Raw genomic sequence first — 27,052 nt, forward strand, 5'->3', positions numbered from 1 at the left:
CAGTTTGCTCCTCTTTATTCACAGCTCCTTTCATTCATTAATATTTTGGGCAAGTAAACTTCCCTCACTACAATATTACCAACACAAAAGAGCAGTAGGATCTTACCAATTCTTCCCTCCCCTATAGAAATCTATTTAAAATGCTATTTTTGTTCACGAGTTCCTATGCTCTTGTACCAGTTACACAGCTGAAGTGATAATCCCTCAATTCATGATATCATAACCTTTCCACAGCAAAGTAAGTGCTATGACATAAGTTGCTGTTTTCAGGCTGGAAAAGAATATCAGGAAAACATAAGCCTTTAAGAAATAATAATCCTGTTTTTATGACAGTGTCTCTCATGTAGACTGAAGAATAAGGTAACCAAAACAAAGTGAATGTATTGTTCACAACAAGGAGAACTGATTCTCCAAAGTAAAGTGTTTGAATGTCCCCATGTGGGTTTGGTGACACTGCAATGCTTTTTCAACATTACTGAAACCAGACAAGTGTTTTGGTGGTGGTGGTGGTTTAAGGCTTTTTGGGAACCCATCAGTATGATAAAACTACACAGTATGTTCGAAAAGGGGATGTTTTACTCTAAAGAACAGCAAACCACCATTGAAGCAGAATGCCTTCAGATGTCACAGAAGCCTGTAAAAATTTCTTCCAGTTTTGCAAATCTGGTAAATTATTTACCATATTCACTTTCAGTGGCATCAACTTCTAACCATGTTCCAAATTTTCAGTATTTAAGATAATCACACTGGGCCTAGTCCTGCAAGCCCTTTGTTGCAAGGGCAGGCAACTAAAGTGATTTCATTGCCATCCAAGGGCACTTTTTGAGGGAGATTAGGATCACTCATTAGCAACAGCTTGAAGTCACAGGCAAACACATTTTGGGAAACTACCCCTATATAGTCAATGTTATATTAAAAAAAAAAAATACCCCATACACATAGGAATAGTAGAGAAGTTGTAACCAGATGAGAAAGAGCACTATGCATCTGCAAGAACACATAGGCCTTTTGATGTGCTCCAAGACCATCTTAGACCAGCTTTAATACCATCAGCAGTACGAAACACTGTGTCTTCAGTGTGCCGTGCTATTCAGAGCATTCATACCCAGCTCTGCTCCCAAAAACATTTCTGAAACTTAGTATGTTATAAAGAAGACCTGAGACACATGGTATGTGAGCTAACAGGATGAATAATAAGGGAAGAGAACAACTATTTTAAGATTGTTCATTTTCATATAAACTGAAATGCGATGTGGTGGCAATTAATCTTGACTTGTCCTCTTATGGCATGGGACCCTCAAGACATTGGATGTCCTGTGGGGATGGAGTTCAGTGAAGATGACACGTTCAAATGCATTAAAAACATTGTCTGCATGAGAAAACCACAAGTTTCTAATACAGAATGCATGCATGCACTAGCAGCCTGAGCAACCAGGTTGCAGCCACATTTGTTCTGAATTAGTCAAGTGACATTTGATTGAAACCCTTAAAAAAAAATAATCACAGATGTATGAGATCAGGTAAAACACAGCTTGGGCTCAACTTTTGCTTCTTCAGTAAATGCAAGTTGTCCTAATCACACACAATCCCCTTCACACCTCAGTGAACAAGGAGCTGTGCAGATGAGCACACCTTACATCAGGGTAAGACTCCACTACATTTCCTGCACTGTGCATCCATGAGTTGAAAAAAAGCCACCATTAACATGAAAACAAACATTGTTGAACAGAAACTAAACCAAGACAAATAGTGAAAGAGAGCCAATTAAAGAAGAAAGGGTTTGCATACATTTGCAAAGTTACTAGGTGCTATATCATTCAACAATGGCAAAGCACAGTCATTGCAATACTATACCTTACTAGCAGGCATATTTATTCATTTCCCCAGTCTTGCAGAATAATACAGAAAATAGCTCAATAAAACACCTTTGTGTAATTGTCACCAGTTATTCTTGAACAATATTATTCCCTCAAAATAATTTCATGATTCCTATCTGGGAATTAGCAAAAGCAACTAAAAAGTCTTGGTTTTGTGATGAATGGAAGTCACAGCATAATCTTTTGAGGCTTGGAGAACAGTACAATCATATTAAATTCCATCAGCTCAAGAAATGTCATCTTTACATCGGCTGGTACAAAAAAATTGTTTCCAGCCTGAGGCAGTTATGATAAGGGATTTAGAAGCCATCACCATGTGGGCCATGAGATATAAAGGAATGCATCACCACATATAAAGTGTCTGCTGCTCACAATTTCAGAGCTAATGTTCTCACAGCTGTGTATGGCTTAAACCAGCTGGGAAGAAGAAAGGGACTAAATGAGTCACTAGAAGAATCTAGTATTTTGGCTAACCTGCATTTAACACTCCTGCAGCAGAACTGTTGGTAAGCAAAATAAGATCAGATCATTATGCAGCAAGGGACGGGAGCTGTGTGCTCTCTTGAAAGAGAGGTAGAAAACATACCGTCTTGGGAGGAGGTAGGTAAAGATGGCATTTCAGTCCCATCTGTGCACTCCTAAGATGCTACTGGCAGCTGAAACGGCCCTCAGTTCAACTGAGGCAGGTCACAGGTTACACAGAATTACCACAGGCCACCTGGCACTCCCAAGCACGCCTGAGCTGCTGCCTATAGGAGAGGGAAAAGCTTTTGCAAAGCCTTACTCAGCAGCCTTAGTACAGCAGTTCTCCTCTAGCAGACATCAGGCTTTCTACACAATGACATACAGGACACTAATAGGCCCAAGATGCAATCTTACCCTTACAGGAGAGTCTGTAGACAGCCACAGAGGGGCTTTGTCATTAAAACGCTCGATATTTGCAAGCTTGTACTTGTAGGCTTGGATACCACAGGCTGCTCTTCAACAGCACAGTGTCAGACTTCAAACAGGGCTCTGGGTAGGTGCAGGAGGCTAAAAAGCTCCAGTTGGATGCAGGGACCTCACTGCACTGCAGAAACAGTCTTGAGAAACATTTAAATGCCTAATTGTTTAATCAGCAATGAAGGCAGCTCCTTCTAGGGTTTCTACTGCCTCAGGGTTCAATTCTTCATTACAGGTCTGGCTCTTATATTCTGAGTGCATGCAGAAGGATGAACAATGATCCCAAGATCTTCAGTTTCTCCTGACTTATTTGCTCTCTGCCTCCTTTGCCCTCAAGATGTACTTTCACTTGTGAGATGGCTCCTTCATTGAATATCATATCTATCATTAATTGCTGAGGCTATGGTTCAGGCATCACTTTCATGTTAACATGCAATTCCACTCAGGAAATATTTGGTATACCAAAAAGCCCAGTTCTTAGGGCAAATGTCAAATCATTCACAGCATACAAAAAAATGAAATCCTCAGATTACACTCTCTTCTAACCATTCTGCCATATTTACTCCATCTGCTTAAGAGTGCAAGCTTTCACAGATTATTAGTTTCTAATAAGTTTCACAAGGGCAATGTATTCCCAGTATGTTTCTATGGATATCTAGCAGATGGACTCTTGAAAAATAAAAGCATTGTTACTTCATCCTAAATCTCATGAAACTGGTTTGCACTATTAATTTGATCTTTGTTTTCTTTGGTATAAAGAAATGTAAAAAAAGTATAGAAAGAAAAGTATTATTTAAAAAAAAAAAACCTTTTTTTTTTAAGTGGCTTATTTCCCTCTACTACTGCAATAATAGCACAGCACTGTCTCCAAAGGTAAGACTGAGCTGAAGGAACCAAAGCCTTTTGCTTGCATGTTTCAGTGGTGTAATCCAATACCTGGTTTTGCACAGCACTTTATAATAACTATATTTACTGTGGAACATTTACTAGTTTCTGCAAGGGCCATGGTCTGAAAGATAATTTTTTAAAAAAAATTTTACCTTGTTCCACACATTTGTTTTTGTTTCTCCAACTATCAAATACAGTTTTCACACAGATCAATCTTTCTATGCACACACATTCTCACAACCACCTCTTCAATGGAAGGGAAATAGACTGAGGCTAGGACAGAGATTTAATGAGATATAAGACACATGTAAAATGTGACAGACACACAATTGCTCACATCACATGATTTTCATTGAGGTATGTAAGAGTTAGCAAGTAACTCAAAAGCTGATGACTCTTCATGCAGAAATACATATATCAAAGTTTTCTTACCAATTTAGAAGGCAGGTGATTTTTTTGGCATCTTCGAAAACAAATGAATACTTACAAACCCCAAGTCTAGACTTGGATTCTCACAACACAGATAAGTACCTCAACAAACGTAATTTGGTTACATCTCCATTGATTTCAAGGGTGCTTATTGGTACCGCACACATTTTGCAAAATCTGGCTACTTTTATTTAAGTACTGATTTGGGAGACAGCATTTAAGCACAAAATCCCAACCTAAGTCTTCTGCTCTTATGGCTTTATAGCACTTTCCTGGGCTCAATTCATGACCCTCAACCATTTACACAACTTAAACTCACTTATGGCAGAACTTGGTCGTTCTTGAAAGAGTTGGATTGTTGAAGCCCACCTTAGTCATGGTAATGATATAAAGGCCCAGCAGAGCCTCCACTTATAGTATAAAGAAGCAAGATTGAGAAATACACTTTCTGTGGAAGAACAAGGGTCCCACAAGAAGATGCTCAGCTGACTTTCAATGAACTAGATCAGACAACTATAGTGAACTCCTGTACAATCCCTCTTAAATGGCTCAAGTGATGAGCTGAAGTTATCTAAGCAAAAATCCTTGCACTTCAGATATTCATGCAGGCAGATGTCTTCACTGAACACACTGACCATTCTAGCACATTTCTGGTTTACTAACAAAAGGTAAGCGATTTGCAAGGTCTACTACAGAAGTGATGGCAATGGCATTTACACTCTCAAAAGAGCAGCTAGTGATTTAATGTATAAACTCTAGGAGTGGCTTAATGGATATTGATGACTGGAAAAGAGACAGACTACAGGATTATTAAAAATGCTATTTATTTATTCTTTGCTTGAAGGATACTGTCCTTAACAACTGTCAATCCACTGCTCAGAATACAAGGTATATTTTAAAAGGAAAAAACCATATCAAGCAATCTGTATACTTAATGGGTGATAAGCCTTCTTTGGGGTGAACGTACTAGACACTGAGCATATTTCCTTTTCTGTCAATGTGTATTTTCTCTTATTTTTCTATAGGTGCAAGGCTATTAAAAAAGAGTACTGTTCTTAATCAAGCAGATTAACAATAAACAAGCTATTAAGCTACTTTAGAACAGATGCATTTTGTAGTCTGCAGTCAAAAGTACTGCGTTTGGTTTTTTTTAAAAAAAAAAAGCACCACACCAAAAAAAGAACGACACTTTAGTGAATAAGCTAGGTTCCCCCACCATGCCAAAAGGAACAAAACAAACAAACAAAAAACACTAGAGGAATATGTTCCAAACTTTTCTTAAGAAAATAAACAAAAGGGGAGGGGGGGGGGGGGGGAAGAACCATATTATAATTGATAAAATTGATACTTTTTAACTTTATTCTTCATTAAAGCTGTTTTGGTCTGAGTTTTCTTCATTGATTCTCTTCTACTATAAAAGTGGTCAAAAATTACATTTCTAACAGTTCTATCTTATTTTGAAGTTGTATCTTAAATTGAAGCATTCTGAATCTTGGTTGTTTCTATTAGAAACTCACCTAGCAAAATGATGTGTTTCATCTGGAGAAAAGCTTTAGAAGCTTATTTGAATTCATGTTGTGCAGACTTGATCCTTTATTGGTTTCAAAGGCATCCAAAAAAGTGCATCCACGAGCCAGATGCAAATTGTACCTCTGTCTACAATGCAAACTTAAAACAGTCTTTAAACTTCCCTTAGAGAGCCTTTCCTTAGGTTATGATATATAAGGAGTAATCTGAGCATCTATATGAAGACCCCAAAAAAAGAAACAGTCTCTCAAGTTACTTCCTTAAGAGGTTAGGAAAAAAAAAAAATGCGCCTCTCAGGCTCTTGCTTACTTTTTTTAATTACTCAAGCTGTAAAGCAGATGGAGTTAATTACTTAAGTCAAAGAACCTTTAAAAAACAAGTATCTATAACACTTTATTAGTATAAATATAAAAATATTTTAAAGATGTAGTATCTTAAGGACTTCTTTCTGGTAAAACCATTAGAGATTTTCTCTTCCCACCAATATTAAAAGAAATTATGAGCCCTTAATTACTTGGGATAAACTATTTTTAGAATAATACCATTTGTACATATTGCAAAACTATCACTGTTTCAGGACTGAATCTTCACCATCTGGGGCCTTGGCCAGCACTATAGTGGGTTTTTGGGGGGAGATTTTTGTTGGGTTTATTTGGTGAGTTTTATGAGGTTTTGTTGTTGGGGTTTTTGGGGGGTTTTGTTGTGGAGGTTTTTTAACTCTTAAGGGCAGGAACGGAAATTTTAGAAGCCTGGCAACACCACCAGTCTGTTAGAAACAGAGAAGCTGATGGCAAGCTCTAAGGTGCATGTTAAAAGTCCATGCACCAGTACGGCTGCAGCGATATACTTAGACTTCATGCATTTGTGTCCTCAGCAAAGGCTGGGGAAAAAAAAAAAAAACAACAACTTATCTCAACAGCAAAACTTTGAAGCCCGTAGCCAGGTTGCAGTAGAGAACCTAGAGTGAAACAGGCCCAGGTCGACGTGGTACTGAGGAAGGCAAGCCTTGCATACAAAAGCAACAGATTATATTACAATATTCAACAACTCCTAAATCTGGTATGGGAAGTTTGAAATGGTCAATTACAGTTCATAAAAAAACCACTTCCAAAACATAACGCAGTGCCAAAAAGAGGGTTTAACTTTTAATCCTTCCCCTGAAATGATACTCCCCACAGAAGCACGATGCATACCAGCAGTGCAGCATGGAAATTTCTCCCACAAATAGCAGGAAAAGGGAAAAAAGCATGCTGCAAGCTCATTAACAACACCTATCAAGACACATAAAAATGTGTTGCAATTTAAGAAACTGATGCAGAAAAGTAGACAAACCAAAAATTACACAAAAAAGCATAAATAAATCTTAAAAAGTCACAGCTGCAAATTCTATATGAAAATTTTCAGAAGGATAAAAGAGTCTATACAGATTCTCCAAGTATTTAATTGTTTAAGATAAATTTACTACTTTCTGGGAGCCTGATGTCAGTTAAATCCATATAGCCTAGAAGCATCAATACATGTTGTTATACTTTACATTTTTTAATAAAGAGTATGGTTTTCAAAAAGACAACCCACAAAGTTCTTAAGGCTTGTCTGTCTTTCTTACTTATGGATTGGAATATACGGAGTATAAATGTTATTAAGGGGGATTAGGCAGGACACACACAGCTTGATCTTTGAGCTCTGTTTCCACCATTTTTCACTCAGCTCTCTAACTTACTTTAAAATTTAGGAGTTATGCAAAATAAATATTTCTGTATTCAAAAGTATGAGTGAGCAAATCTAAAGATCTAGAACCCTCTCTCTATCAATACAACAAAAGATAGAGGGCAACAAGTTTATTAATTATACCTGCTCAGTAATAGAAAAGGAAGTGGCACTAATTTGGTGGCTTGCATTTTATTAAGACACAAGCTCCAATTACTTCCTATGAAATCTCTTTTCAATATAAATATACTTGTGCAAGGCAAAGTCCACTATAATAGAAGACTACATTACAACAGCAGAGCAACATTTACTAATCATACTTCAAGGAACAGCCTAAGACTTAGGATGATCTAGGGCCCCCTTCACACAGCAAGTGAAGGAAATATAAATGCTATTATTTTGTTAAAAAAAATAAGTATCAAAATAAGTGTATTATGCATTAGGATTCAGTTCTTAAAACATCTCCATTGTTGTCTTGGTTTCTCTTTGCTTTCCACAATCCCCCAAAATGGCATTCTTTCAAAACTGTTACATAAGGAGTCATTACTTGTTAAAGATGCCCAGAAGACTGGTAAGGGATCCCTTTTCACCCAACACTTACGGGCTTCTGGGTGTTCAAGAGCTCACACCACGGATTACAGCACCTGCAGGTGGAGCTGGAGTGATGCACACCAACCGCACACATGCTCCCTTTTCTCTGGCCATATCACCACCGCTCCAGGGTAGTCCTACTCACCAGAGAACACAGATTCTTTTTTCCACCTGCATCCATGGCAGGCTGGTAACAAAGCTGCTGAACATAGCGATGAACAGAGATCTTAACGATAACACTTACGGGATTTCAAACTTTGAACTATTTTTGGTATTATTTTAATGCAAGTTCCGAAACATTCCCTAACACTTTTATGTATGTCAATGCTGCATTAACAAGCATTTTTAAACTTTCAAAGGTTTCCATGATATTATCCTTACCTATGTAGTTTGTCCTCCAGGATCTCCATGTACTTTTCAGCATTTTCTTTTACATTGGTCACTGCAAAACAAAAGTCAAAGTTAGGTAATGGTATAACTGTACAGTTTTGTTTGTTTTGTTTTTTTTAAACCAACTCATCTCTTACCCACAAATTTTACATATATCAGTTAGAAATGAGAATTCCATTCATCTTTTTTACATCCATGTAAAAGAAGACACATGTGGGTGTCTTCTCCCTTTTATGCTTGAAAGTCTATTGTATCTGTATTACATTAATATACCTAGTAATTAATGCATTAACCTCTTTGTTGTGCCAGAAAAATGGTAAGACTAACAAAGGCACAACTTGTAGAAGTTTCATTTTGACACACAAAAAAAATAAAAAAAAAGAAAGAAAACCCACACAGTTAGGTCCTCCCCTTTACCTTCAGGAGAAGCAAGCAAGCCTAACTAATTCATCAGTCCATGCACAAAAGTCCTTGAAAATGTTATGAATCTTGTATCAAACTACTTCTGTTAGAACTGAACCAGTATAGAATGGAAAGAAATACCACTCAAGATTGTTATGAGATTCGGGGTTTTTATGTTTTGGCATTTTTTGTTTGTTTGTTTTTAAACTTGGGACCTAGATATTGCCTGCATATGAGTCCCTACAACTTCTTCACTCAGAAAAAACTCCAGTAAACTACTTACTCACCATAACACACAATAATAAAGCCATTCTTTTGGATGACCCTTAGTACTCCATCATGGGTACAAATGGGGAAAAAGGTAAACTCCCTCCAGGAAAATGGAGGCTTTTAGAGGATAATCATTTTCATATTACAATAACTTTTTTTTTCCCCCCTCCCTAATAGCTGTTTGCCAACTCCAAATCTAGTAGTACTGTTAAATCAGTTGGTCACTTTTAAACTCTTAATTCATTGTACATCAATTAAATATGTATTTTATATGAAGATGCATTCTACAGAGCATCACTGTCTTCAGGGGTGAAGCTTGCTACATGGATCAGGTACCCTGTGAATTTACCCATCTATCTCCCCCATCTTCCCTACAATACGGTGCCTCCAAGCACAGCTTACACGTATTTCTCACTTTCCCCTTCTATTTTTCGTATCTTTTTGTATTTCACAAAGTAGAATGCCACACACAAAAAACCAATCTGAAAACTCAGCATTAATCAAACCAGCTGTGCTGAAGTTGTGTTCATACACACACAGAGGAGTTCACTAACTGAAACCACTTAGGTAATACCATTAGCAGCAAACATCAGGGTCAATGTAACACTGCCTGCCTGCAAAGGTGGTGTTCACCTGGTCAGACAGCATTCACACATCACTGAAGCAGACTGCATCCCAATAGCAAATATAGGACATATTTTGCACAGTTGATCTACTTTTTGTGGGGTTTCTTGTTTATTTTACAAGAGAGTTTATCAGATTAGCAAAAAAAAAAAAAAACCCCAAAACCCACCCAACAACAACAAAAAAACCCAAACCAAAAAAAACCCTCACAAAACCCACCACAACCCTAGTACTCTGGAAAGCACTACAATTTTGTCCATTAACATCTTTCATCCAGGTTCACCATCAGAACAGGTTCTGCAACACAACACCTTGAGCCAGCAAGATTCTAGAAGACTAGAACATAAACAACTGCATTCATTTATACATTCACAGACCCATCTCACCATTAGAAGAGTGGTGGCAAATGCTATGTAAAAGGTTATATAAGGATTTTTGCAATGGAAGTGGAGCCTAAATAAGTTTCCTCAGCTTGTAGCAGTTCTGTAACAACTACAGTGCTTAGCAGAAGTTCTTTGTTTCCTTACCACACTTTTATTCCTACGCTTCCTGCAGAACTGTGGAGAGCCTGCAAGACTGCAAGTCCTCCTTTAATGACACACTACAGCTTTATATGAAGTAGCACCACTTTTTCCAAACTCCCTATCCGTCAATCCCCAATGCGCTGACCCAAGGTCCCATGCATGCTTTGATAGCAGATAGCTTAAAGGTGTATGGCTGCTGTACTTCCCCTTCTCTTGCCATTGTCATAATATTCTTCAACGTGAGCTGTTACAACTCAGGGGCTTATTCTTTCAGATAACGAAGTCAGCAGATATTATTAATTTTTGGAGAGGGATGAGAAGAGGTGGAGAATCTGTTTCACACTCACTTTGTTTCTAACCGATATAGTGACTTCTTATGTTACATGAAAGATAAACCTTGCTTTCAATTTCTCCTGCTGTGCTTGTCACTTTTTAATTGGGTATGATCTTGATAGAGTAATTCGCACTTTCACAGTTCAGTCCTGCCCCTACATGCAATTTTACAATGCCCTTGAAGCACACAGCTTAATATATCAGCATTATTCAATGACAAAAAGTAATGGACAAGAATACACCACTAGTCAAAAGTAGGTCAGTAAAAAGCTAACACTCATTTGGAAATCACCTCACATCACTAAACCCTACTCTCTCCTGTCAAATGCTTTAAGTACATTAAAAGAAATGCAAACTTTGCTGCTGAAAGAGAAAGCTCCCCAGACTAGCTTTGTCTCCTTGCCTTCTTCTGCATGTAATTGGAAGAGCTGTGACCTGGAGATTTTGCTGGAAGGAAAACACCACTTAAAAAATCTGATGGAGGTTACATCCCTCGTAACAAACTCCAAGCAGCACTGCAACAAATACAGAAATACTTTCAGCCTTTAGATCATCCATCTGAAATAGAAGACAAGAACAAATTAGCAGATTTTTTTGTTCTAATTTAATGAATCTATTCACCATCACATCAAAGAAAAAAATGCAAACAGGAACCTGTGCATGCCTTCAATCTTGCTAAGAAAGTACTAGATGACAGAGGGGGAAAAAAAAAAAAGTAACGATTTATTAAATTCTTTTCTGCATAAACATGCTTTATTTTTACATTTAAGTGAATGGGATTGCTTTTTTCATCAGTTCTCTGGGGATTTACATGCTTAGCTCATACTGGCCTTGAGAGGAGTTATTAAAATAAAGAAATATAAATACTCACAGAAGATCAGACACCAGGGTATTTGCTAAGATTAAAAATAGACTTTCCTTGTGAAGCCTTAATTGAAGAAAAGTGATTCAGCATTTCTTTCTCTTATTTTATCATGTATCTTTCTTTCTCCTTACAGCAGCAAAGTCTAGTCTTGGAATCAGTCCTGGTCGGCCAGAGCTGAGGGACAGTGGTGAGCTCCTGTGGTGGCCTTTTAGTTGTTACAAAGCATAAATCTGCCATTTTAGAAGTTGCATAAATATATTCCAATAATTTACCTACATAGTGTTCCTTTAAAATAACATCACATGTTGTTTATCATCTGAAAGCAGTCCCAGTGGGGTAATGCTATTTCTATTACTTACAAATATTATTTGAGCCTGCATGTGAAGGTGTATCATCATTTTTATTCTTCAGTCTTGGTCACCATAAATTGAGCTTACAAAGACCTGTGGACCATGACATATGCTTTGGATTCTATGACCAACATTTTCAAAACCTTTCTAAAACTGAGTATCTGACTGGAGACACCTTGAACGCAGTGTCCTTATGGAAGTTCTCAGTGCGGATGCTTGACACCTCAGAAAAATGTCTTTCAAATTAAATTAGGTGCCTTAAAAAATTGGTAGCCAATATCACAGCAGTTTTTAATGGCTAGCCTACAGGTCTGTACTTCTCTATCAGACAAGTGATCCACACCTTGAGTCCCAGAGATGCAACGTCCAAAGTTAATTTTTGCCTTCCATTCTGGAAGGCTTTTTTTTTTTTTTTCTTTTTGGGAGGGGTGGGTGGAGAGTAGGGGAGACCAGTGACACACATTTTTACACAAAATTAAAGGTTGGAACGGCTGCAATGGCTGCTAGCAGATCTAGACCCAGCATGAAAAGAACTGCCAGACATTACTTACCTGCACAACAAACCTGAAGCCTATGCAATTAGCCTCTCTAATCCACAAACATTACATTCCTTCTCAAATACTTTATTAGTCAGGTAGAGCAAAACTGCTGGCTTCAATGAGATTTTTGCCCAATTTAAGGATCTAGGATGATATTTGGCTCTTAAGAACAATATAAAAATAGAAGTAACTCCATGGACACACATTGATCCACCTGGGGTAAACTCCGAGGGCAGAATTAGGTGTGAACAAGGTTGCTTGTCCTGTCACTATTCTGTATTTTTTACATGTAGAAATTATTATTAACACTAAGAGAAAAGCAAAAGCAGAACATGATGAGTTGAAAATATCTGATCTTTTCTGTTGTGGAAGATGTGCTGCATTAATGTGTGAAGTTGGGGTTGAAAAACTGCAGAATGGCTTTGATAAATTGAAAGGTTAGCTTGGAAAGCCAGTCAAACTACAGAGATGACATCTCAGCTGCTAAACTACATGTCAAGATGATTTATCAAGTCCCAGTTATAAGATTTTGGATTACAGAATGGTAAGGAATTTTGCATCGTGCAGACAGACAGGGGAAAAACCCAAAGAACAAGCTCTGCATAAAGAACAACAGCCTCTCTCCAGGAAACTCAAGTAGAAAGAACAGAAAAGGCCAGGATTAAAGAGAGGAAAATAGGTGCCTTAATAAAGATGTGCAAATACTCCAAAAAAAGCTAACAGTCTGGGTTAAGTCAATCAACCAAATTCTATGCTGGTTCATTGACTGTCTTCCAGTAATAAAGTAAATGTCAAGATATGTAGTTACTATCTGTCTCTTCCAGCAATTGTGGTTTGTTATAAGGAATGTGCTAATCATCTAAATATCATTGCAGGATGGCATAAAGTTAGCCTGAGGAAATTACTGCCACCAGAGATGAGGTGGCCAAAATTTAGGAAGATTCTAAATAGACTGGCTATTCCTTGACTAGGAAGACTACATAAAGGTGAACTGGCAAGACAAAAATTGGTAACGAACATCTATGAAATTAAATCCACACATTTAAAGACATAACCCAATCTTACTTGATTGAGTTGAAGATACTATCTGCCTAACTGGAGATGATTCCATAACTCAACCACAAGACCTTTCCCTCCTTCTGAAAACAGCTGGCCTGGAGAACAGGATACTGTCCTGTCACACAAATGCAAAGCTGTGCTTTGCGGTGACACACAAGCACAGCAGTTCTGCTAGGACAGAGCTGTGCATATGCAGCAGGGGGGCACTGTGCAGGGTTGCTAGACAGCCTCAATCCCTCTGCATGGAACAGAGTCTGCAGGAACTGCTAGGTGATTTGGTAATGTTGATTTTATCATAATCCCATCCCACAAGAGGACAGGGGGCTTTCAGGAATCTATTGTCAAATGCCACTCCACTGCTTTCACAGCTCTCAGAGGGATGCAGTATGTTGCATCTCGTCCATATGAAGATTTCCTCCATCAGCTTCAGTTGTCTCTCCAGCACTAGATGGTCAACTGCTCTGACACCATAGAGCAACTCTTCTGATAAATAGAATCAAACAATTAAAGGTTCTAGCTTAAGCATCACTGTCTTAAAATACTTTGCGCACTCTTACATTTAAAATCTTACAGTATACTGCCACTTCATACCCTCAACCTTTGTAAAAATATGGGAAGTAATAAAAATATATGAAGAGTAATAAAGAAATACAAAATTGGCAGAACACAGGACAGCAAAGCATTTTCCCACCTATGCTGCACTGAAACAGGAAAAGAGGAAAAGTACAGAGTGAACAGCAGATCTTCCTCAGGAAGTTCCCTCTGGGGTTGCTAATACAGAAGGTCTACTTTTAACTTTCTCTCAAACATGCAGGTACATCCTGAAGAGGAGGAAGCATACAGTCTAAACTCTAGACATGCTGGGAGTGGGTGGGCATTGCAATACCCAAGACAGTTTCCTCTCTTTAGGAGACCCCAGAAAGGCCAAGTACCAGCTCATCTGAGGAGATGGTGGTTTACACATAGCAGAAGCAGGCAAAGAACCATGCTCCATCTGCTTCGTCCCTCTGCCTACAAGACTCCCAACATATTTACAGCTGGCTTAATTTGTAGGCCTTGGTGCAACAACGAATTTGAGCCTGCAATGAGTCCCTGCCCAATGAGTGATACCTTGCCTTTGACATAAAAAATTACAGCTAAACATATATAGTATATAGAAAATACTGATTTTAACAGAGAGGCCATGTTCTGCCCTCAAGTTAGATGTCAGGGCAGATATAAGGTATAGAAAATCTCAGCATGAACAGAAGTTTGACAAAGAAATAAAACCCAGTAAACTAAACCTTAAAAAAAGAAATGACAGGAGGTTCCAGCAGCTCTGCCTATAACAACTTACAATTCTATCTCTCTGGGCATGGCATAAAAGGTTTGCAGAGCAGAAAAGCCAGGGGGACACACACACCACCGTGCCTAAAAAGGCACATTTGAAAAAACCGACATTCCCAGAATTTACCTCCTGAACATTCTTCACTGTATGTGGTACTTTTCATCCAAAGAGACAGGTGACCCTTCAAGTTCTGTGATGATTAAATTGCCTAAATTGAAGAGAATTACCATACTTTCACAGGGTTTCTAAGCTTCTTTCAGTATTCTGTAAAATCTGGCAAGCCTGACACACAGTAATTCCTCCTGTGCTACATATGGGAGACTGCAGGGGGAAGGAGCCAAATTACTTTCTAAATACTTTCAGTAAATAATCTACCTTTTAAAAAAAATCAGCTGAAATTTTACAAATTGTTTTATTAAGCAGTATCAAAGCAAGCATACTGCTTCTAAATTAAAGCGGCAGTAGGTGAAATGTTGGCCCAGCAGTGACCAGAGCACTGAACTTACAGGACAACAGACCTGCCTTGATACTTTAAGAAGCTATATAAAGTGTAGGGAGGGTTATAAAGTGATTAGTGCAAGACGACCCACCTGTCCAGCCACTGATCGAGGATCAGCCTCCAGGCCTTCCAACTTAAAACTCCTCTCCTGCAACATACCACCTCTGCAGTATCCACAGGCCAGGTGCAGACCCCCTATTACAGGTTTGATTACCTTTCCACAAATGATTCAAAAGCTACAAATGTTTAGGGTGCATGAAATGGAGCTTTAAATTGGCTGCAGATGTTAAGAAAACCATTCCTACTTTGTCATGTGCTTGGTACCGGATGGCAGTGTTCTCACTGCAGGGAAATCTGAACTCAAATCCAACCTATCTCTCTGCTTTACACTGCTGACATAAATAAGCCAGCTTCTCCCCAAAATGTTTTCTTCATTACAGACAGGTTTTACTTTATTTAAAATGAGTTAAGACATGGAACCATGCACAATTTTTAGCTCCAGAATGGCTGCACAGCACTGCTTCCGGAAAGATGCTGAAGATCTGCACTGACAACATCCTTAGGGGATGAAGGTTCCTAATTCTCCTACAGGCAAGGCAAGGGTTGAGTTTTACTCTCCCACCCCATCACATGGATAGGACCCTCTTGTTTTGCTAGATTCTCTGCAGCCACCCAAGTCACTCTTTATGTAGAGCATCGATAAATTATTATGTAATGTACCTTAGGATTGAAAGTATCATATCCTTTCCAAAAACCATGAGGAAAGTTTCCTTTCACTTTCCATTCCTATTTCCCTTCCATTTTTCACTGAACAACTGGGGAGAAATGAAGGGGAAGGCTGAGGGAGAGAGAGCAATCTGCTTACATTTTCTTCATGTTTTTTCTTACCTGGTTTTCCTCTCTGCCTGTTCGCAACCTATTGCTTCAATCCTCTGCTGGCCATCTGTTCAGACCACCCCCCCACCCCCAAAAAAAACCATTTTCTTTTTTCTCATTTCTTCTTGCAAAGCAAAGCCTGAACATCAAGGAGAGACATGTGTCCAGCTTGCCCTCTGTAGACTGTCAGCAGTCACAAGAGATCATCTGGAAACCATTAAACAAGTTAACAAGGCAACCAGACTTGACATGTGCATAGGCATCAAAAGAGTTCAGATTTGTTACTTGAATTGCCACAAGTTTTTCCTGAAAGTAAGATTTATGTTAACACTGTTAGATAGAACAAAAAGACCCAGAATTAGCCATTTTATACAGCTATCCAAGACAAATATCAAAGAACAATTAAGCTTTATGCAGGGGCTAAGCTCCACGACAATAACTGACAACATCTAATGCCTATATTATGAAAAGGAGGAACAGTTCAAATTTTTTTGTCTGAGGAGACAAACTTTAAGACAAATGAAATCGTGATTCAGTTTTTGGCTTAACAGGATACCTTATGGCTAATAGGGATGATCCATCAGACGTCTGTCAGAGCTGTTCAGCAACATCAAGGCTTCTAAAATACACAGTAGCTAGTTTAAGTTCTCCCACGGTGGCTGTTCTGCTGAACTTTCAAGCATCCTGTATTAAACCTAATGTTTTAGTCCCTGAATTGCAACCAAAAAATGATATTAAATGAGTGACCCATTTTGGCTTTTCAATTTAAGGTCACAAAGGGAAGACGGTCAAAGACTTCTTTGAATCACTCTAACCCCTCCAGAAATTTTCTTCCAAAAGGACTCCACAAAATTTCATGCTACTCTTAATATTGCTAATTATCTTTTCTCCAGCTCAACATGTTGGCTAGTCAGGCTATACAAATTAGCAAGAACCCAGGCACCTAGAGAGAGACAGCCCTCATCCAGAGGATAAAATGTATTTGTTGAAGTAGAAAATATAATTATTTAATGCATAAGATGTTTGTGCTCAAAACTTCTTTATGGAACAAAAACACAGCACAGCCAAAAAAAAAAAAAAAAATTAGAATTTGCTCCCAAATGCTGCCATATAATCTGGCTACTAAAAGAGATGAAAGGGAGAGTTGAGTACAAGCATAAGAGCTTTGAAGTCAACAAAAAAGAAAAAAAGTGTTAAAAAAAGGCCAATGTTACCACTGACAAAGGAAAATGACAAACACATCTTCACTCCAGTAGAATAAATGGCTGCTAAGACATCAGTCCTTCAGATTATTTTAAAGAAAGCAAAGCAGAGCTCAAAGGTATATACTGAAGGTTAGAAGTAATACAAATTGTGATAGCAATGAGAAAGAGGAATATTCAGCATTGCAAGCTATTTTTTAACAACCTTGAAATGACATCAAATAAAGCAGTGACTTTCTGTACCAACGCTTATAAATGATAACTGCAAATAGCTCTAACTTGCGTTTTTGCACCGCTGTTCTCTCCAAGGATCTAGAACAGGTCGTCAAACTACAGAGAAGCAGCAATTTCTTTTTTAAAAAATAGCTGACAATGAGCAGCGATATAGAGAAGCAAAGTGTCCCACATAGTCCAATACACTGCAGTTTTCAGAAACCCTTTCTAAACTACTTGGTCACTGTTGGCTATACCAGGCATTTTTTCTGCAATGCAATTACAGGGCTTCTAAACAAGAAAAAACGTGAAGCTGCACAGCACAGAGGCTGAGTAGAGCCTGTTCTGCAGTCGTTCCAGGAACAAGGAGTACAGCAGAGAGCCTTAATATATCACTTTCCTTAAACCCTAATAATCTTTGCCCTGACTGCTGCTGCCTCCTCCTCCTGGCATTATGCAACCTGCACACAACTGCTTATGAGTTTCATTAAACACATCGGTAATATTTGGCTATACTTGACATATCAATGTAAACATGATGCTTTTGACCATGAACATGCAGTGATGCCTTAAAAGCCTCTACGCTACTAATATACAAAGCTAGAACAGAGATTTACAAAATGTAATTGGGAAAATCACAGCAGCTGAGCAAAACAGATGTAGCTACAAGAATGTATGTGTACTAAGTGCTCATACTAATCCTGAACACCCAAAAGGGCAGTCACAGACAGAAGTGCATGCTGTTGAGTGGGCATCCTCTGAGCTGCTTTCAAGACAGGATCATTAATTTAACTGGCTGACTTAAAAACACTGCTTACACCATAAAATCTTTGTTAGCTTCCTTGTTAACTTTCCAATGCAAAACTCTGCTAGAGATCTTGAAAGCAACAGCTTTAATATCTCTAAGTTAAGGTGGTGACAATGAAGGCATAAGATTTCCCCTAAGATGATAAAATACATTTTATAAATGAGATACACACACTACTTCCAACTGCACAATAAACAAGGGATTACAATGACATTCCAATGGAAGACAAAACCTACTACATTGCAGATTACCATGTAATTTCCACCTTTGTTACTCTATTTCATATCTTTTTTTCCTTGATACCCTCTTCTGTCACCAGAGTCAGACATAAATCTTCATCTTCCCCTTGTCTGGATAAACTATAAAATATTTGAGCTCCCTGTAACCTTTTTTTGGCTAAAAAAGAGACTTAATTCATACTTTGCTTCGAGAGATGATGAAAAAATCAGCCTTATTACTAGTTCAAAATCGCTTTCTAGATTGAAGCAGACAGTTTCAGCATCAATAGAAAAATCTTTTATTTGAATTAAACCCTAAGACCTCTGTTTGACAATGTCCATAAAAGGAGGGAATTAAAGACCTTGCCCTTCACATGGAGTCTCAGCACTGCTATATTGTAAGTAGGATGAGTGGATTCATTCTTCAAAGCAGCACAATGCTTTAATGCAGTGGCTTCTTTTTTATATATATATAATTTTTTTTCACTGAAAAGAACCATTTCTGGTGGAGCTGACGTTTTTTCTTGATTTTTGACTATGATTTTCTTTCTTGTACATTTTGTCTGCCATATGACCCTAACTGTCTCCCTCTCTGACTCCTAAGTCTACATTGTTTGTGTCTCATTTTCTTCTCCATTCTTCTTTTTTCTTTCCACTCCTCTGCCTTTCAAATTCCTCTTTTTCAGTTCTTGTCAACTTTGCTCTTTCACTTAAGCTGTACATCATTCATTACCACAGGGAATTTTACTTCTGGTTTTGCCCTCCACACCAAACTTGGAGTGCTTAAGTTACTGCCAGAAAAGAAAAGTTCTAGCACAATCTAATAAGGACTCCCAAGTTGGTAGTTTGTGGACTTTTACTGGTCATTCTGGTGATGTTGAAATAATTTCCCAGTGGCTGATGTAGACTCCTTCTACAGTAGCTTAACATCTTCTAATACCAAATGTTCTTTAGATATGAATTCACATGCTTAGTTGATCTAATCTTCATGACCAAATTATTTTTTGAGTGGCTTCTGGGAAGTTTTAATTTCTTAAGTTTTGAAGACATGAAGTAGAAGTCCAACTCTGGTAAAAGTCAAGGTCCAAATCTTCAGGACATCCCAAAACCCACAGCAAGAGCAGTATTACAAGGCTGCTCCAAAAGGTACAGAGTTAGGATTTTATGCTTCCTCTCTCAACCTTCTCTCCTCACTAAGGTGCAAGAGCAGCAGTAACTCTTACTTCTTCTGGCCAGGAGAAACTAATTAGCTCTTCAGACAACATCCACCTGTTTCTCATCACTCCTTCATGGAAAAGGTGGCCAGGTAGATGGAATTGTCTGCAAGTCACCAGCTGGACCACACCAAATTTGAACTGCGATGCCTAGGGAATGAAATTTTCCACCAGTCCCACAGCCTGAACATAGAGGGGATGACTTGCACTTCCTGCTCAGGTATCCTGTCTACTTATTGGGCAGTTAACAGTATAAGAGAGACAATCTGCCCAGGAACAGACCGGAGTAGTGCCAGAAAGAGAAGTGGATAGAGGTAAATAGGGAAAAAAAAAAAAGTAATAATGAAGATCAGGTTGGAAAGTGCTGCTGGAAGAACCGAGCCCAAGGGGAACTCTGTTGGTCTCAGCTGGTCTGCAGCTGATAAGCACATAATAGCCCACTTCCTAGGGCACTGTTCAAATCTGAGTAGAGCCAAGTGCTACAGAGCACCAGACTGGACAATATTTTTTTCAATTGAGCTACTACCTCTTTGCTTGGCTGACCAACTGATATGTCAGTTGAACAGTCAGAGGTGGCTTGCCTGTCTTTCCCCCCCACCTCACCCCAATTGAATTTTAAAGGTTGGGCCAAAATGCCCACAGTCTAATAGAAGCAGACTTGTACCATCCTGTATGTTTATGCAAAGTTGAGGAACATTCAACAGTTTTCTGAACTTTAAGGCCTCCCATAGATTTTGCTGCTCACACCAGGTAAAGTTGTAGAAATGAGAAATGCTCACACAGCAATGCTTCCTCAGTGTTGGACTGCAAGAGACTTTTTCAAAGCACTGTTTGTGCATTTTAGCTGTGAAACTTCCAGTGATATCAGTAGGAGTCACACAGCTAAATCCCCAAGCAACACTTTTGGAAGATGACTTATATTTAAAGGAGGATTAGAAGAAAATACTTCTTACACTATTTTCCACGTAACATTATCAGTCTTAAATTCAGAGAAGTATGGAATCATTTGGGGGAAATACATGATTCACTGGGTATCAATTTTTCCATCCAATTAGGTTGGGCAGCTATGCTGAGTGTTTAACACATACCCTTGCTTCCTCCTCCCTTTCCACAGAGTGTATATATTAAACACAAGTTAAGACTTCTGGGTTTTCAACTTTGTTGATTTTACATTCCTTTTGGGATTTAAAGTACTATTTTGTTTAATTATTTTTCCTCTACTCATCCACAGTATAGAATGACAGTAATAATGAGCTCAGAATCATTGTACAAATCCCAGTAGGAACCATTCGTAGTTTGCTAATAGGACATTATATTTGCATTACCAAGTTCAGTTCAAAGCACATTGTGTAAATTAGCTCTGAGAGTTACTACCACAAATCTAAAACCAGAACATCAGGTCAATTAGCACAGCTCTAAAGCACATTAGTTTGGGTGAAAACATAAGGGGTATGATTAAAATTCTAGGAAATCCTCTCCCTTCTTGGGCTAAGCACCTCTCGAAAGAAATCTGGTTTCATCTCTGGGAGAAACCAGAATGCCTCATCTCACAGCAGTGTGGTCTGATGCTGGTGACCCTAATACCTGATAAGCAATACTGGCCTGTTCTAAAGAGGGGGCAAAATTAAGTTGCAGGAGGTGTGGAAATCCTCAGAAACCCATTGAGACACTGTCTTCCCCATCCAAATTAAAAAGGTGAGTATGAGGAAAACTTGGAGGATCTGGGAATTTAACATAGAATATATTGCTTACATGAAAATGCAACTAACACAGAAAAGCTATTTAGTTTCTACCACAAGAGATAAACCTAGCACTGCCAAGCCCACAGCCACAGACCAAAAAGTCACAGTTTAATAATGATGAGAGGAGGCCCACTTAAGGCAGGGAGTTCCCAGTAACAAGTACTGTAGGACTACTTACCTTTTGGACAAATAGCATACATATATATATGCACACACACACTATATATATATATGCACACACACACATACACACACACAACTATGGAAGTAGTTAATGAACTTAATGAACTTCAGAGACCACGTACAGCATCTTTGGATCAAACTGCTGTAACAGAAGCATATAGACATAACAGGAGAAGGGCTATCCTAATGTAGTTCTACCTCAGGACCACAACTCTGAGGAAGCCAAAGGATGTCAGATAAAAATAAAAGAAAGGGCCAAGGGATACTATTTTGGTCAAGCCAGTTGATTGGTTTAAACCCTCTAGTCCATTCAGGTCAGTCTTATCAAGCCATCAAGTCAGGGGCTATACCTCTGCCAAGCCAAAGATGATCTTAAAATTCATTCCTTGGATCATTTTGTGATTAGCTTCTGAAATTTTACCTGAACAACTGCCTCACAAAGCTGCTTATTCTGTAAATGCTGACCCATAATACATCATTATTCTCTGCAGAAATATACTTGAAATAACAGCTAGGTGACTTCAAAGATTATATAATCTTAAACCAAATGATGGGATTTCAGATCACACCACAGAAATCATTCAATGGACAGGTTTCATAGTCAACAGCATAAAAATGGTCATTCCTCATACACTAAAATGGATATAACTGTTACACAGAGGAGGATTTCATCATTAATATTTATAATTACTTTCTTTGTACTGCATACACACCTGTTTGGCAACTGCCTAATGGGTCTATAGGGGTTGAACTTGCCAAAGCTTCTGACAAACCCTGGAAGATATATGCAGAACCAGGTAGAAAGGTATAAAAAGAGATACTGGAGAAGTAATTTGGATGTTTGAGTCAAGTGTGTCTGCAAAATGCTTCCAGGTCCCTGAACATGACCAGCTACATAGCTGTAACCTCCTCATGGATGAAGAGGTGAGAATAAAAAGATTTGACTATTTGAGACACTGGGCATACTTTTGGGGAGAAAACAGCACACCAATACATAACAGATTCCACCCTACCTGCAGTGCAAACTGATGTGTGAAACATAAAATAGGCTTTTAGTGCATTATAAATAGCTGACAAGGACTTATGAATACTCATCTGGGTAAAAAATGCTTTATATGGAAGACAGTAACACATGAAAGATCAGAAACCATATGTAAATTGGAAGAAAATAAATATATTGTCAGAATACCAAGAAAAAAAAAAAGGCATATTTCAGAAAGTGAGCACTATAAGATGCTTACTATTGCATGAAAACTCAGCAGCAAAACAGATGAGCTAGAGTGCCCAGCAAAGTAAAAGCTATTTGGTATAATAACCGCTTCTGAAACCAGGTAGAGTAACACAAATCAATAGACTGCTTATTATATCTACCTATTTAGTAGCACAGGAAGGCTTAGATTAGCCTTAGAAGGATTAGATTACAAGCACAAATGAATTTGCAGAGGCAAGGAAGCAACATATTACAAGATGCAATAGGATGTACTGTGAAGAAAATTCTGTCTTTAAAGGACTAGTTAGATGAATTTGAATTCTCCAAATTTTTTTAAAATCAATTCATGAGTCATTTTCTTTCCTTATTTCAATTACAGCTGTTCACTGCAATTTGCTGTTCTTTTCTACTGGGTTCTTGATGGCTAATGTTTCTTAAAGAGGCAGAGAAACTGCCAAATATTTTATTCTGGGAGAAAAAAAAAAAAAAGAAATTCTGTCATTCTGCATTTCTATAACCCCAAAGAAACATCAATTAGAAGTTTCTCTTTAACATATTCAGACAGGCAAATGTATGGGAATTTGTGTCAGACTTTTCCTCAAGATGCATCCACTCAGGGTCAGGGCAAGCATAGAGGGGGAATAAAGCTTCTCTGCTTTCTCTGTGTTTCACATGAGACTGTCAGTCTGCTATCACTTCCCTAATGAGTGGTGTAACTATTATTCTTAATTGTGCATTATTCCAATTTCAGCATTTTTAAAACTAAATTACCCAAAGAGAAAGGAGATGTCCAAAGGGGAACCATTTCCTAAGAAAATGCATTTGAACACTAGCAATTAAATACTCACTTTCTAAAAAGGTGTGAGGCAGAATTGCTTAATAATGATTCATTTCAAATGATCCCAGAGAACCTCAGATTTAGGGTTTTTTTAATAGCTTCATTCTCCTTGGTCTTCCCCAGAAGATATTTAAACAGGGCACAACACTGCAATCAGCAGCAGGAAGCGAGCACTGCTTCACTAAAACAAAATGGAGCACGTCAGCAAAGGAAGATACAGCTGCCTAACCTTGATTTCTGACATTGCGTCTTTGCTCAAAACAAGTTATTGTGGGAAGTTCTGTGGCATTTGGACATGTACAATTCTTTGAAAAGCATTAACATATTGATGTTTTCATAATTTTTTTAACAGAGTTTTGAATACTTGTTCTCCCTCCAAATCAGACAATCTATAAGTTATTGGCCAGCTGAACTGGTCAAATAGACAACAGGGAGCCAGGTATGGTAATTTCAGAAAACTCTTGACACTTCCACTCCTACTGCCTGAAGTTATCACCTCTTCCTCCTGGGCTTCTTAACGATTTCTTAAAATCCACCTTCTATGGTTTGAGGAGCTCTCCTCAAAACTTTTTCCATCCTGCCTTCAGTTACTACTGTAGTCATCCATTTTCTACTTGGAAAACAGGAATTTCTCATTCATGAAGGTTCAGGACCAGGAGCATATTATGCAGCAGGCACCCGAGGGGATGGTCTCCAGCTGGGAGCACCCTGGCAGGACTCGAGCCCTACAGAGAGTGAACAGTGCCATCTCCTGACCCACTGCCCTGAGTTCCTGGGGCACGCCAGCCTTCTGGAGTCAGCCAGGCATGTAAACACTTACCCCGATTCAGAGGCCAGGACAGACCTGCCGAGCTTGCACGGTGCAAGGAGGGACGGAGAGGCAGACAAAATGAAGGAGAACGGAAAGAAACCCTTCCGTAACAGCTTCTGTCACCCCGCCATAAAAATCACCTTGTAGTCTAGTAAGAATCATCTTTGATTAACCTTTTCTCTCCTGGCCTCCTTAGCTAAGAAACTAGCAACAAAGGCATTAAATGACATTGGATTTCTTGTATTTGATTTGTCCTGTTTTGAGACTTCATCAGTTCTGAAAGGTGTTAATGTAAGCTGCTTTCTACCGGAGCACAGGAAATACAACACAGATACAACTCATCTCATACATAGCAAAAATAGTCATTACCCTACTTTGTCAATTATTTGAAGTATATTTGGTTTTTTGACCTGGACTGTCCAAGAAACAGACTCTGCAGTTTCAGTGTTTACCTGTAGCGCATCTTTTATTTATAGTGATTTCTAGGAAATGAATGCTACTCTCAAGTACATTTTTCTGATGGACTTCAGTTTTCCCTGAGGGCAATTTCATCCTTAGAAACAACACAATAATGCAAAGGTTCTTTAGACAGAGAAAAAAATATACAGGCAACAGGCTATAAATCCTTCCCACAAACTTCTGCTGGTTTTTTAAGACTCTTAAATTATCTCTGGTGCTGTGGATTGGGTAATCATGACATTCCAGATGTGGGGGAAAGGACCAGATGGACAATAGAGAAAAAAAATCCTTCACTGTTCAAAAAAAAAAAAAATCTATTTCAGGAAAAAACTTCTTAGAAAAAGCACGGAGGCAGCAATGTACTTCAGCTACCACAATGGGAATTCTAGCTGATGGGAACCACAACTATTTCAGATCAAGGACCTTCAGAGTAAAGTGACAGCTTGTATGTCTGGACTGTATTTAAAGGCAAATCTCAGCCTCTTGTGCTTTGTCTACTGCAGCTGCTGAAACAACATTTCTCATTTTTGCCTAAAACAGTGAGCAGATGAAGTATCTTCTGGACTAGCCAAGACAGTTAACAGAAGACCCCTTTGGGAATTTTCTCCTGGCAAAAAGAGAGCAGCTCTCAGACTACTCAGGTTTCTGCCCAGGATCAGACGATCCGTACCCAGCACCCTCCAAATGATGGCTGCATGTTACCTCCTCCACGAGGAAGTTCCTGTGCCAAGGAACTGCTCAGCAGCCTGCCTTTAAATGAGCATCGTTCACTGTTGGATCCCAAAAAACTAAGTGATGTTCTTCATGGAGAGAGAAACTATTTCACCATTTCAGTTACATGAACAGACCCAGAAAGACATGGGTACTGTGTCAGCATCAGCCAAGAGAATAGAAGGCAGAGACAGGAGCTGATTCCAAGCATCCAACTGCTCAGTTTGTTGCTCCAAACTGTACACTGCTTCAACAGACCCACAGCCTAAGTCTGTTAAACACATAACCAAAATTAAGGCTATTTCTGCAGTTTCACTTCTAAAGGTATTACCGAGGTGAAACCAAATCCCACCCCTCAGCTGTAAAGAAGGATACACTGCATCCTGCCAACGCACATTTCGCCACAGGTGAGGGGCCAGATCATCATGTCACCTGAAGGACCAGAATGATTCAGAAGCTCAGTGGGGATACCCTCAATACCAGAAACAGTCAGTGTTCAGGGAGATTGCTTTCCAGCCTCCTGCACAGGGATACACCACACCTCACCAAAGGAAACCAAAGACATGCCAACAGTTCGTGGAGGGCAAGGCGCCCTAAGTGACTGACAACTGATTGTGATTGACAATGCCTACCAAGGGGGCCCTCAAACTCTCCTCAAAGGAAGACTGTAACTTGCAGAGGTCAAAGCAAAAAGTTAATCGGCTGGTACATACCACAGAAACAAACTCTCACTCCTCTCATCCTCTCAGCAGGGCTCTGCTTCTGATCTGCTTTTTTCCTCATTTCTTTTCCACTTCCATTCACCCTTCTTCAAAAGACTGTTAACAAAGGTATTTCATCTATCTGCAGTCAGAGCTTTAAGTATCTGCATCAACTGTCTATGTTCCTATAGTGTTAGTGTCAGCATTCACCTTAACCCAGAAACCACACGCAGAACATTTGCAGCTAAGGTGGGCTGGTAGGGAAGGCCGCCTTTGGGGAAAGAGGCATGTCAAGGCCTGTCATAACACAGGAACTGCTGCAGAGAGAAGGGTTAGGAGGTACCAGGGGGCTTAATTTTGAATCTGATAGATAGCTATTGGAAGAGAAAGGGAAAGACAGCAAAACAGAAATGGGACAATCCCCCAGCACAAAACAAACTTCTCTGTTTTGCATCGACATTAAGGTCTCTGTGTCTTTGAAAGAATAGCCAATATAAGTAATTTCAGCAAAATCCTGTTTTAGCTGCATTACTTAATATGCTTCCAGCTCAACACTACTATCCCCTCACATACTTAAAGGGCCAACACATACAAAGACCAATCTCAGTGTGAAGAGCTGCTTCTAGTGCTGCATCAGCACAAGTCATCACAGGCAAGTCATTTTCCATAGGGCATAACAGGCAACACCCAATCCAAGAACAAGTCAAATGATATTTCAGTTCA

The 27,052-nt window shown here is 38.9% G+C and overlaps 1 protein-coding gene across 1 annotated transcript in view; it reads right to left on the reverse strand.

Annotated features, from left to right (window-relative positions):
• The window catches only part of DISC1 (DISC1 scaffold protein), a 208,152-nt gene that overhangs the window by 42,468 nt on the left and 138,632 nt on the right, over positions 1–27,052 (reverse strand). Inside the window, exon 10 of the mRNA XM_074818475.1 lies at positions 8,343–8,403. Within this exon, the coding sequence (XP_074674576.1) occupies positions 8,343–8,403 (61 nt within the window). The remainder of the gene's footprint in view (positions 1–8,342; positions 8,404–27,052) is intronic.

This window comes from Strix aluco, chromosome 3 (assembly GCF_031877795.1).
Source record: "Strix aluco isolate bStrAlu1 chromosome 3, bStrAlu1.hap1, whole genome shotgun sequence".
NCBI lineage: Eukaryota > Metazoa > Chordata > Aves > Strigiformes > Strigidae > Strix > Strix aluco.